This window comes from Gracilinanus agilis, chromosome 3 (genome assembly GCF_016433145.1).
Source record: "Gracilinanus agilis isolate LMUSP501 chromosome 3, AgileGrace, whole genome shotgun sequence".
Classification (NCBI taxonomy): Eukaryota; Metazoa; Chordata; class Mammalia; order Didelphimorphia; family Didelphidae; genus Gracilinanus; species Gracilinanus agilis.
In genome coordinates, this window is record NC_058132.1 from 228856087 (window position 1) to 228870879 (window position 14793).

The window sequence follows — 14793 nt, forward strand, 5'->3', positions numbered from 1 at the left end:
AAATTTCAAGAGTTATCATGAACTATTAATTTTTTTCCTCTTTGTAAACTTTTGATAGTTTATAGATTTCTGTCTGCATTCTAAATCATGTCAATATATCAAGTAACTCTGAGGTCCTCTACATAGGTACTCTTTCCATCAGTGTTAGATGAGAGCTGATTGATAACTCAGTATAAAAATCTAAGAGAATTGTCTGAGCCTTAGAAAGGTAAAGAGACTTGCCCATGGTAATTCAGCTAGCCAGGGGCGGGATTCCAAGCCAGGCCTCCTGACTCCAGGACTAGCACTTGAAATCTTACCACATAGTTTAGCTATTAGCAATTTCAAAAAAGATTAATAGGTAAGATGAGCCTCAAGTATTATAAAAAATCAAAAATCCTTATAGAAATTCATGAGATTTTGCTCTGTGTATACACAGGTCCATACACATATATGTATACTCTTTCTATCTCATATATCTGTATACAAGTATGTATGTAACTTGTGTATGTATATTAGACCAATATGTGTGTATATATGCATAGATCTTATATATATATATGTATATTCACACACATGGAAGTATGTGTATGCATATATATATATATAAGTTATTTCTGACATTCAAAGATCAGACTAGCTAGCTTTTTGTTCCATTAATAGTGTATATGAGGGGGCAGCTGGGTAGCTCAGTGGATTGAGAGTCAGGCCTAGAGACGGGAGGTCCTAGGTTCAAATCTGGCCTCAGACACTTCCCAGCTGTGTGACCCTGGGCAAGTCACTTGACCCCCATTGCCCACCCTTACCACTCTTCCACCTAGGAGCCAATACACAGAAGTTAAGGGTTTAAAAAATGAAACAAAATAAAAAAAAGTAGTGTATATGAGAGGGAGAGAGAGAGAGGGAGAGGGAGAGAGAGAGAGAGAGAGAGAGAGAGAGAGAGAGAGAGAGAGAGAGAGAGAGAGAAAGAGAAAGGGCATTCTTGTCCCAGATGTAAAATACATTAAAAAATAAACCAGTCTTATCTAAAGTTTTGCTATGATATTTTAAAGATTGTGTAAATCATTTCTGTTCTGATTTTTAGCCTAAATATTATAAAAAACTAGCTAATAGCGACAAAAAGTCAAGATTGCAACTCTTTGGGTATTTACCTTGAAAAGTAATGGCCAGGGCTATGGAAAGACATGTATTTAAATTTATTCTAGTAATAAATGAGTAGTCACCTGCATCTCATCTAGTTTTGATTGAATGTCTGGAGGGAAGTCCCCTGCTCCACAGTTAAAGGGATCAAAAGGTTCTGCTCCAAAAAGGTCTCTTTCTAGAATAAAGGAAATAAACAATTTAATAGCATAGAAATCGTAGGACTCAAGCAGAGAAGACATAGGCTATTTTAATGGAAGAAATATTCACTTTGCCAATACTTCTCACATGAAATAATTATTTGCCCAATACTCCATTTTACTTTTGTGCTCTGTTGACATAGGCTACTTCCATTAATCATATGATGGCCTAAGGAAACCTCTAAAGAGCCAAGACACTCTTTGTTGACTATTATTCTACTTTACTAAGAACACATCTTAATATACTATTTTGTTATAGAAAATTTAAAGTCCGAAATAAAGTTTTTTAAAATATTTTTTGTTATTATGAACCTGAAAAACACCAATAAACAAGAACATTTTTCTATACATGGTGGTTCTTAATCTGTGGTGATGAATTTGGTTTTGCCCAGTACTTACTATGCCTGCAAAATAGTAGATGCCAAAATACTTCTTGTAGTTAACTTTATTTAAGTAGAATTCATTTTTACTAATTGTACATATTTTATTACATGCATTTAAAAATATTATTCTAAGATATCTAAGACTCCATAGGTTTCATCAGACTGTCAAAGAAGTCCATGACACAAAAAAGAGGATTCTGTCCTATACAAAGGAGAACAGAAAAAGAGGACTGCATATGAAATTCACCACATGCAGCTTGGGGTTTTAGTTGCTGTTTGTTTTATTAATTTTGACATGCCTTTGGAACACTAGTTGAAAATTTGATTCTATAATAACAATTATTATTTTTTTGTCTCCAGTACTTATTTAGCAAATATTTTTAGAACCTATCCTGTAAAAGGAATTCTTCTAGATTCTATGAAAGAAAAAAAGATGTCCCTGTTAAGCACAATAGGTTCATTAATTCTATTCTCAGTACTATAATAAAGCATCAAGAATGCAATATAAGGGCTTGTTTAAAAACTGTTTTCTGTCTTAGACCATCCAGTTCCCTTGAAATGATAGATAATTAGTCATGACCTCCCATTAGGAGCCACCCAATTCAATCTCTGTGATATAGGGCACAGATTAAAATACAATCAATTCAGTATCATTGAAAATAATATTTGTTGTTTGTTAATTCACAAAACAATGAGCTATATTTCTTACGGATAAAACACTAAGGAAAAATTCATAGCTGTACCTTAATCTTCTGTTGGGGAATGAAAAAACCAGTGGCTTAATTAAGAAATACAAAAAACATTTACCAATGGATGTTGATAGAGAACTTATAGTGTATATTTATATAACATTGTTAGTAGTTAAAGGAATCTGAATAGCAAACAATACTTTAAAAATGCAAATAAACCTAAAGCCTATTCAATTTCTCTTAATTGTAGAGAGACCAGAGGAAAACCTTCTTAACAAATTTGTTAGGAGTATAGAGATTTTCAATTTTCATTCTCTTTTCCAACTGTGTTAAAATTAAATCTTGTTTCTGGTCTCCCTGACCACACCCATGCCCACTTTTTATTTAGTTTATAAGAAGCCAGAACTATGGTAAGTGCCCCTTGCCTAAGCACCTTTTTTCTAACCCTCTTTAAATGGAATACGTTCCATTTATTCTGTATGTACACATTTTTTCATGTGTACTGGTCTTCTTGGATTAGAATGTGACTTCCTGAAGGACAGGGATCATGTTTTTGTCTTTATTTTTATTCCCATAACAGCACAATGCATGGCACACAGATATCCCTTAACCAATATTTGCTAAATAAGTAAAAATATTCAAATGGTTTTCTGACCATACATTGAATGAGAGTTGAACTAAGAACCTGAGAGGAGGCAAAAGAACACAGAGCAGTTCAAAGAAAAGATCAAAGAGCCTCCCTTCCAGCTCTAACTCTTAATTCTAATTACTGTAACATAATCGAATGGTAACTATCCATTTTCTTCTCTGAGGAGTTTGGATGAGAGGAAAAGCTTTGACTAAGGAGAGCTGTAATCCTCCTCTGGAAGGGAGTCTTATTTACCACTTCCACAACCACTACTTCCTTTTCTTTACCTTCCTATGGATAATTAAGGGGCTGAAAAATCATTCTTACTAATAGAGCTGTAGCCGTCTTCTGAAAGAAAAAGGCTTGGAAACCACACTATCCTTAGCAAATGTTAGATGAGGGCATTAGGTTAGCAGGAAATGAGCTTGAATCCAAGAAGACCAGTTGAAAGATGGCAGTGATATTCAGCGTTGAACAATAGAAAACACCCAATGCTAAGTAGCTAGGAAGTAATCGCCTATGGAGGATATGGGGGGTTTGGGTTTGGTGTCTCCTTCCACATACGTGCCAAAAGTGCGAGTTCCATCTTTGTGTATGTTCTCCCTGGCTTCATATTGTTCCATGTGTATAGACTGTACATGTCGATTCTTTTTATGCACATCTATTCTTTCCACTGAGGATATATGTATTGGGGAATTTAGGGAAATTGAGGGGAAAAGGGGACATTCTGTAGTTACTTTTATTGGTCTTCTATTTCATTAATTGCCTTTGCTTTGAAATACACATTCTGATTGATTAATAAAAAGGAAAAAAATGTCTTTGGAACAGATGAATAATGTTTTAGAAATGATTCTTACTTAAAGTATCTGCAACCTGGCATAGTTTTCTGGGTGATCAGTTACTACCTAACTTGGAGCAGGAAAGTAAAAGTAATCATCCAAATTCTTTGCAACAAGAATAAAATTTTAGAATGACAATTACAAACAAAAGCTCAATGGAGTGTCAAGACTAAGCTCAGATATCATCTCCTACCTCACCAAGTCTTCCCTTAACTATCTTCCTCATTCCCCTGTCATGAGTTCTCTCACTCTCCTCAAATTACCTTTTTTTTTACTTCTCTGAAAACATATTAAATCCTTTTAGAATTTAAGCATGATGGCAAACACTATTTTTTAAAATCTTTGTATACTGATTGCATAACACAACAGAAACACAATAAATGCTTGCTAGAATTGATGTTGAAATGAATGGAGAGGAAACAAAAGTAAATTATCTCCTATAGTGATGTAAACATATATATGTATACATATAAATACACATATATACACTCATATAAGGTACTTAAGTTCTATTTCCCACTCAGTGATTTCAAATTATTTGTAATAGCAGCATTAGTAATTTTGTTCATAAGTTAAAATGAACTGGCTTAGGGCTATAAAATTTAATAAACAAAAGTTTATTGTTTCTAATAATACAAAGTAATAAAACATAAAATATACAGTAATAAACAAAAACATCATCTGGTTTGTCATGAATACCACACATAAAATGGTAGGAGAATCCAAGCAAAAAGTAGGCGATTTGTTATAGAACGTACTTATCTCTGTAGATCGACTGGGTACTGGAGGAGGCTGTGTACCATTGCGAGTAGGTGTTGATAACTGAGGAGTTATTGGAGAAAAAGGAACCATGTCGAAGATATCAGTGGAAGGTGATTTAGGTGTCATACTGGATGCCTGTGATTAAGGATAAAGACTGTTAATATACTGTTTTATGTGAATAAATCATAGTCTTGGACTTCCATGTATGATGGAAACTCAATCCCAATAAAATTCTAAATAGTTACAGGCAAAGGCTGCAATAGCAGTTTTTGTTAAAAGTTTACAAAGGATGACACAGAGACAACTGCAGTTAAGTATCCTGAAATGAATACCTTTTCCATACATGCATTCTTCACCAAATGTCTTTAGGTTATTCCAGAAAATGGCAACTTTAGGCAAAATATCAGGGAACTACAAAGTAATTTGCACAGAAAACACATTCCCATCATTTTCAAAATGAACTATAATATACAACTAAAAATAATACCTTTTTAGTGAAAGAAAACTCTAGAAAGGAGAATCATATCTTACATGTAACTAGTGATATAATGGATTAAAAGCACTAGGCTTTAAGTCAGGAAGACATGAGTTCAAATCTTGTCTCAGACATTTAATATGTGAGCTTGGATGAATCACTAAAACAAACAAACAAAAAAACTCTCTGTTTGCCTCAGTTTCCCCATCTATAAAATGAGGATAATTATAATACCTACCTTGCAGAGTTGTGAGAATCAAATGAAATATTTACAAAGTGCTTAGCACAATGCCTAGAACATAATAGGAGCTTAATCAACGCTTGTAACCTTATTCCCATGCCTTGACAGTCTTTTTACTCTGGAAGATCTCCCTGAGGCTCCTGCTCTGGTTGGTGAATTCTTCTTGGAATCTCTGATTTGAAAAAATGCCTTATTCACACTCTTTCCCTGGCTATTATCCCAGTTCTCTGGACTTCACTATGTGTCCATCTCTCTACCCCACCTGCTTTTCAGCTTCTACATGGTAACTTCCCCTATTAGAATGTAAGATCCTTGAGGACTGAGACATTAGCTTTAATTTTTCTTAAATTTACATTCCCAGCTCTTAGCATAGTGCCTGGAACAAAGTTGGTGTCTGGTTGACTCTAGTTGATATATCTATACAGTGGTAGAACTAGCACAACTAGAATCAAGGGGTTTCATCTTTTGATCTGAAATATTCTTTCCGTTATGCCACTTTAGTTTAATGAAATGAAGATAAAAATAAGGAGAAACAAATGAGTTCAGACTTGAATAAACTGAGAACTCTGCCAAATTTTCATAAGAAATATATATGTTTTAGATCAATAGGGGAAATTGGCAAAGAAAATGTGTCCTTCCTAGCATGGCTCAAATCCGATAATTATGCATGTCTCCTCTTCCCACTGAAGGTACACTATCTAAAGTAATATGAATTTCCGGGATATTAATATTCAAGGGTAGGTAACAATGTATTGTCCATTGCCAAATATATATGGCCTTTGCTATGCTGGGTACAACTATATAATGGGAAGAATGCTGAACTTGAACTCTGGTTTTAACTGGGAAACCATATGAAAGCCCCTTAATACATTTGCAATGCTATTATGGGAAAACTGAGAAAAATTTTGTGATTTTGGCAATTTGGGGAACTCAAACCACCAATAAAGATAGCAGCTCAAATATAATTTAGTACCTGGAATCATAGATCTACAGCATGAAGGGAGTTTAAAGCCTACTTAGTCTAAACTCCAGTTGAAAGATAAAGAAATTGAAGCAAATCTAGGAAGTTGCTTGAGATAAGAGATTAATTGGCCAAGATCACAAAGCTAGTAATTGTCAGAGATGCAATTTGAACCTGGTTCCACTTGACTCCAAAGTATAGAACTTTCCACATTTCACTTCACTTCATAATCATATTATTTTTATGGTGATACACCACAGGGTTTCAAGAGGTTATGAGAAAAGTTCTTTGAGAACCGTTTAAAGCCATCTATACAAATGTGAGGTTTAGCTACTTACTATTACCTTTCCTCTTCTATATTAATATATCAAATTGAAATTGGAGTATTTCAAATGTATTGAGAAGAACCCCTCCTTGTTCTATGTAACGAAGGACTTGGCCAAACCTGTTAAACTTTCAGTTTTCTAGGTTCCCTACATGCAGTGAATATGAAGCTTGCCATCTGTCCAACAATACATTTTTTATCTTATTTGATTTGATCCTCAGTACAACCCTGCAAGGAATGTGAGATTGTGCCTACTTTGTAGATGAGGAAATTGATGCCATGAGCAGTTAAATGGAGTGTCACAGAGCTAGTAAGTGTCCTAGACTGCTTTCAAACCTAGGTCTTCCTGAATCCAAGGTCAGCATTCCATCCCCAGCTTTACCTAGCTGCATTACAGTGGCATGCTGAAAAGGCTCATCTAATAAGTAAACAATGGGTAGCTAGGTTAGTGAAGTGGATATTGTGCCTGGCCTGGAGGTAAGAAGAGACCTAATTTTAAATCCAGTCTATTTTGCTCTGTGACCCTAGACAAGTCACCTAACCATGTGTGTATGTAAAGTGGAAATATATCATATGGATATAATATAAATAGAAAAATCATGATATACAGCTATAGTTAGGAATAAAATAGTCACAGGAAGAAGGTATTTTCCTTCACACAATTTATAATAGATTTATGTACATATATATATGAGCATAGTTTTATAGATTTCACATGTAATCAGATCATTCTTTCTTCTTTGCTAACTAGCTCGATTAATAATAGAGTGGTCTTCATATGACCCCCCCCAAAATTTGGATGATGGAGTAGGGTTCCAAATTTCAATGCTCAAAAACAACTTATCCAGTTCAACTCTCTCATTTTACAGATGAGGTGAGGAACTGGAAGTTTTAAAAACCTAAATATAAGCAGTAGAATATTGAACAAAGAGCTCATCTTGGATTCAGGAACACATACTGACTGTGTGAGTCTGGGCAAGCCAATTAACTTTTTGGTGCCTCAAGCATTTAAGCTCTAAAAAGTAATGCTGCTGCCTATCTGCCCATCACTGAGATTCCTCCACACCAAAATCCAGTCAAAAACAATCAAAGCTGGTAAGAGTTCAAGTTTCCTAGAAATCTGAAGATCATGGGAGGGGGCAATTCTTTGTAACACTTTGCTCAAAGCAACCCTGAGAAGAGAAAAGAACAAGAATTATAATCTCTCTTTTACATATGAGGAAATTGAGTCTCAGATTACTTGTCCAAGATCACATAACTATCAAGTGGAAAAGCTGGACCTCAAATCAGACCTTTTGACTCCAAGACTAATATGCTCTTTTCCATTCTTTGACCATACTTCTCAATGACACCCAGGAAAATAATAAAAACACATAGTAAGTACTCAGTAAATCTGTCACTTTAATTTTTAATTTTTAACTACATTTTTGACTTGAACTTCAATATGAAAATAATGGTTGTAATACCCTATAAAGATTCTAAGTAGAAATTATCTATATCACTAGAATTTAAAAATTAAAGCATTTTCTTTATGACCCATGAGAAATTACGTTTGGCAGTAAGGATAATACTATCTTTAAAAGGTTCCCCCATTTAAGCAGATGTCCAAAACGGTCTAATTCAAGAGGTTGATTTTTAAGTTTTATTAATGTACTCATGGAAAAGGATGTGGTGTTCATTGCACTGAACAGTATGATAAATTTTAGAGAAGAAATCTAGGAAGAAATGATAATGTCAGTCTATCTGGGAATTAGAATTTAAGGTTCAAAGCTGTATTGAAACCTCTCCAAATCAAAGAGAATAGGGGCAGAAGCATCATCGCTATTTATTTGAGACAAGAAACTAGCTTGTTGAATTTTATTCCTTATAAAGGATGGAATCCAGGCCCAGAATATTCCAATCTCTGTATATGTTTCAAAAGTGCCAACTCCCTCACCAAGATATTAGGCTTATGAAATACGGATGAGAAAACATAACTGCCAAATCCAGAGCAATTTAATGATGTGCAGTGGCATTTTTGGCATTAGTTAGATACATATTCTTGTTGGTCTTTCTAAATTTAAATGTTTTGGAACTTATTTTTAAATGTCACGTTAACCAGATAAGAATTTTTTAAAAATGAAACACATGCTTTAAATGAAAAAAAAATATATTTTGTGTGATTGATCGTCTTACTAATGTCAAAATGTGTCCCCAAAAAGTATCTAGTGCACTGTTCCAAAATGCCCCCAAGACTTTGGGGACAACTTATATTTAGCAGAAAGAATTAACATTTCATAGAGTGTTCTACATGAATAAACATTATTACAGTTTATCCAGCCCTCACTACTTCCTCACTGGTCTCACTGAACACTCTACCTGGACTGTAAGAGGCTCTATCTATGATATCTGAATTTCTGAATAAAGAGGACATCCCAACTCAACAAATGCTTAATTAAGGAAAAATTATCAAATGATCATGACACTCAAGGTTAACTTTCAATTTTGTATTTTTCCCCTATTTACTTTAAGCAACCTTTAGTTACTGAAGTAGTTTTCCTTTTGTTCTTTAGTAGTATGGGGTTTTTGGTGGTATGGGTTTTAAATAATATTTTTTCCAATCTTTAAATTATTCTGGATAACAACTATAACATGAAATGTTTCTGATCCTGTCTGTGTATAGGAAGGTGCCACCATTTAAAAAAGAACCTCAATTTTTGGCTAAGATCTACAAAAAAATAATCGAGAGTGTACTTAACACAGTTATTAATTCTTTTGGTAATAAAAGGATACAAAAGTCTTTTAAAAATCTAATACTTAGAAACTATCTTAGATTATACTATCCTTTATCTTAAATTACAGAGAACAAAAGTTACAGGGCTCTATAGATAAATGTCATTGAATTTTTTTAAGATTCAAAATTAAAATGGCAATTTAATTTTTATCCATCATAATTATGCTTTCTTCTATATCATTTAATTGGTTTGTTGTATTTTGGCCTAAAAATTACTAAATATTAAGATAACACATTTTTCCTAGCACATTTCCCCCTATATTATTGAAAAATAATATTTGCCAATGGTATTCCAATTGTTATCTTAGTGCAGGTCTGCAATCCAAGGATTCTGACCACCTAGCAAATTGAATTGGGGGTGTTTGTGGCACTTATGTATAAGACTGACTGCTACGGAGGTCACAGTGGGAGGGATCAAAGCAAGGCAAAGCTGCACCAGAAAAAGTTCGCTTGGGATGTGGAAAGGTCCCAAGATTCTACCTCAGACAGTGCTGTACCAATAATGCTGCGATTCCTGAGGCATACTCAGGGAGATATGTATCATCCGGATGCCTAAACCCTGTGGTTTGATGCAGAGTGCAAAAAGCAATTTGACTCAAGTAGATATAGTCAGCTTGAAAATCAATATAGGTTCCCCCTCTGAGAGTTCAGAGCATCTCACAAGGTATGACCTCTGGATCTTGACCCATCCCTCCCATTCCCAACTTCAAAGTTGCTGCAAGTTAGAGCACAGCGGTAGGGCAAGGTGGTACTCTGGAGTTGCCAGTGAGGGAAAGCTGCACTTATTGCCTTCCCTAGATGTTGATATTGTGGAATAAATTTCCAGACATTTTACCAAGTTCTGACTTCAGTATATTTGGATGGTGCCTTTTTTAGCAGGACTTATTAAAAAAGATATAACTATAGTGATGACTAAAAAGACATAGCAACAGTTATTTATTTCTTCATAATCTTCATATTTTCATCATCTAAAGTACTGACACCCATGATCTTATTCTGCCATTATAATTATAAGATAAATACTAATAATATTACACAAATTGGAAAAACTGTAGCAGAGAATAAATGCTTTATCCAAGTTTAAGAATTAGCTAGCAAGAAATCTTTGTCAAGAATCCCATATTATACTCTTTATGCTAGACTACATTACTTCTTCATCTTCTTTATAAAACTAATAATTATGAGAAATTCTATTTTTTGGCATGGGGAGACAATTATAGTCTGAAACATCTATGATGCAATGTGCAAGTTTAAAATATCAAGGTTCTTCACATTTGGAATTTTTACAAAATTGAGCTTGAATAGTCATCTTTTCTATCATAACTTTTTTCAATTGTAATTGAGAAAAAGAAGAGGAAAAATGAAAATAATTGTTTTTTCAAGGCTTCTCCAAGGGAGGAAGGCAGAAAAAAGAAGGAAACGAGAAAGATTTAGATTCTTATCTGTAAATATCCTGTCAAATCTTCTCAGTAACCACATTTAAGAGTATGAAAAGATAGAATTGCACCCACTTACAATAACTTGGATTTAAAGGGTGATGGATTTTATTCAGCAAAAGAAAGCTCAGTAACCTTTAGCACTTCATTTAACATCATAGTAATAATGTAAATTGAATGCATGCTGCTGGCTTAAGAAATTAAATAAGTAAAGTGCACGTGAGCCCAGGCATACATACACACACACACACACACACACACACACACACACACACACACACGCACACACACATGCACACACTCACACAGAGTAAAATAAAGAATTTGATTCAACTCTTTGTGCCTGCCATTACAGAAAAGAGTCCATCTACTGGAGTTACTTGGTGGATGAGAGCAGAGTTGACCCCATTTTCCAATATCAACATGAGAAGCACCACCATGTGAATGTAATAAATGAAAATCAGATTGTTCCTAGATAATTAGTACCAAATGGTGGAAAACCCAACCTCTAATCTACTGCCAAACCACCAGAACACAGAAGAAAAGCAAACAGCACAGTCAAGTAATGGAAATTTCTCTGTGCATCTAAATGACTGTATAAAATGAGACCGAATTCCAAAAATCAGTTAAAACATTTCAACAGTCCCAATGTTATATAGGGTTGTAGTAATATCGACACTCTTAAAATTGGTAACCACAGACGGAAACCACAGTTTTGGAACTACAGTATGGCGCCTAGCATACTGTAAGTGCTCCTTTGGTGAAAAACAACAGAAAACCCACAAATGGGAAAATCTGACCAAAAAAACCCACGTAGATCCATACAACCATCCCCTGGACATGAGTGATCCTGACTCATCATGAGGCACTGAAGAGAATTCAAGATAGGGAGAGGGAAGTAGTTTTATCATATCTCTCTTTTTATTAGTTTTTTTTTAATTTTTCCTTTTAATGTTAAACAAGTAACATATTTGGTATGTCATTTTTTTTCAGCTGGCTCCAAATTACTCCATGATCTCATTGTTTGGCAACATTTATACTGTTAGGGTGTTAACCTGGATCATAAAACAATAACCACAAAGTTCTTTGGTACAAATACTGGTCAAATATGCAAAAATAAGTTGATAAACAGTACTATATGGCTATGTATTTTGTTCTTATTATTTTTAAATTTTCCTCAAAGGATTACCACAGAATGGAATGAACATACTTTGTAAAATCTGATGAAAAACATTTATTCTTAAGTCCTTTAATATTCCACTTTTTTGAGACATAAAATATATCACTAAGGTACTAATGCAAACTCACTGAAGACTTAATAGTTCACATAAAAGTCTGAAATGAACTCTGCTTATGAAACCACAAAAACATGCCTAAAAGCACTTGTAAAATTCTATAAACTAAGACAGAATCTAAAAAATAGTTCCTTCAGCCTTGCCATCAAAGTTACATTTGGGAAAGAAAGTCCCCTGGAAAAGCCAAATTCGGTTTTATATTTCATTAAATGTCAATTAAAGGCATACTCCAGAGTCTGAGAGGTTGTAATACTTTTTCAGGAAGTATGATAGTAAGAAGAATTGAAACATGTACTTATGGTTACTTCTTAGAAGAAGTGCATTCTTTTACACAATAGATTTATTGAGTAGATCCACAACTAAGATTAGAAGTAAGCAACAATATCAGTTACCCAAGACATAACAGGCAGAGGGATACAATATCCAGGGCAATTTTTTCCATGATTACATTTTAAAATAAGCCCATATTTTAACATCTGTGAAGTCTACTCTCCACTATACACAGCTATTTGTTTTATGTTATCATTAGTTATTATAATTTAAAATTTTGTAACAGTCAATGTCTCATCTTCCTGAGACTTTTACCATGTTTGGCCAGACTATACCCTGTCCTCTAGTTAAGAGAAGACCTTTTTACTGAAATGCACTTTCCTTCCTCAGACCCATATCTCTGAGGCAGAGAAAGAATAAAGTATTAAAATACCAATGAAATTCATATAGAGGCAAAAAAAGGCCAAAAACTTCAAGGAAAATAATGAAAAATGTGGGAATGAAGGGGTCTACTAGTGACAGTTCTCAAATGTTATTACAAAACAGTTATTCTCAAGATAATTTTGTGCTAGTTTAAAAAATAGAACAATCAGTGGAAAAGATTAGCTATACGACATAGCGAGGAGAATATAACTAGTACTTTAGCATTTGATAAACATAAACACTCCACCTACTTACTGAAATAAGGATTTTCTATTTGATAAAAACTATTGGAAAAGGGCCACAGCTTATATAACTCTACCAAAACACATAAATGACATGCTGACAGGTCAGCAACTAGAAGCCTGTCTTTCAATTTCTGGGTACAATTGATGAAGGTACTTGAATTATCATATTCAATCAAGGAAGCATTAGATATCCTTAAAGGATAAAAAAAACCCACCCTCTAAATGTAACATACTAGTTGACCAAAATCCACATTTATATCTATGATTTACTGTTGAGTCAAATGAGACCTCAGAACACGACTCAGAGTTGTTAGTGATTGAGCTTTGTTCATGTTTGTTGGTGTCCTGGATTTTTTTCCCTTAATAACTGCATTTTCATATCCTTTAACTATTAATTGCTAACTTGTTATGTTCTTATTTTGATGTTTTAAAATTTATTTTCTTCTCATGAATGCTTTTTAATTTTATGCAATCCAAACTGTTAGTATTTCTTGATAACATGCAATCATGTTATCATTTCCTGTTTAGTCAAGAACTCTTCCCCTGTCACTTGTTGCAAAAGTATTTCCTTCTTTTCTTTTATATCTAGGTTTATATTTGTAGCCATGTCTTATTCTGGTCTTATGTATGGTATGACATGTTGGTCTAAATATCATTTCTACCAGACTGCTTTACTGTTTTCCATAAGTTTTTGTTGAATAGTGAGTCCTTTCTCTAGTATTTCAAATCTTTAGATTTATAAAACACTATGATAATATATTTGTTTTATTCTGAATGTTGTATACTTTATCTGTTCTATTAAACAACTTCTCTATTTTTAACTGGTAGCAAGTTTTTGATGATTACTGCTTTGTATAATAATTTGAATTAAGAGATTGTCAGGTCTTTTTTCTTTCCACTTTTCTCACTTTTGTTTCCCTTGAAGTTTTAGAACTTTTGTTCCTCCAGATTATTTTTTTTCTAATAAACAAACAGTAGTCAGTAAACATTTAGTGCCCCATACAATGTGCCTAATACTCCTAAGTGGTAGGGATATATTATATACATATGCATATGTATATATATATATTTATATATATATATTCTCTTCTAGCTCTAAAACTTAATACTATCTATATATATATATATAAATATATTCACACATATACATACATATATACATACATACAAAAAGAGAAAGACAGTCCCTGCCATCAAAGACCTTATAATATAAAAGGGGAAGACAATAAATAAAAGGAAGGAGAAAAGGAGGTATATTTAACATGGGGGTATGATGGAGAAGTCCCAAAGTATTGCAGTCAGGTGAGAAATGAGATGTTGGAGCTGAGTTCTTTCCCTAAATGGACATTTGGAGCTTACAGCCCCACCCTTTAATCAGAGAGGCAGATAGTAGTAATAAGATGGAGTATCAAGGCTGCTGAGATTTTATAGGATGATGAAGTTATCCCAAAAATGAACTTCCAGCAGAATGGTCAAGAAGTCAGTTAGAAAAGTCTCGAAGTAGTGTGGCCAGATGAAAAATGAAGTGTTAGGTATCTGTACTGAACTCTCTAGTTAAATGGATATTTGGAGTTCAGGGCTTCACCCTCCATTCAGACAAAGAGAGAGAGTGATAAATCTTTGGTAATTTAATTGATATGGCACTAAATAAGTAAATTAATTTAAGTAATATTCTTTTTACTATATTGACTAGTCATGAGCAATTAATAACTGTCTACTTATTTAATTT

At 33.8% G+C, this 14793-nt stretch overlaps 1 protein-coding gene across 4 annotated transcripts in view; it reads right to left on the minus strand.

Moving 5' to 3' along the window:
- The window catches only part of GULP1 (GULP PTB domain containing engulfment adaptor 1), a 154703-nt gene that overhangs the window by 13139 nt on the left and 126771 nt on the right, over positions 1–14793 (minus strand). For all 4 annotated transcript variants that reach the window (XM_044669716.1, XM_044669715.1, XM_044669714.1 and 1 more), the window contains 2 exons: positions 4617–4755; positions 1203–1297 (listed from right to left, as the gene is read on the minus strand). In XM_044669716.1, the coding sequence (XP_044525651.1) occupies positions 1203–1297; positions 4617–4755 (234 nt within the window). The remainder of the gene's footprint in view (positions 1–1202; positions 1298–4616; positions 4756–14793) is intronic.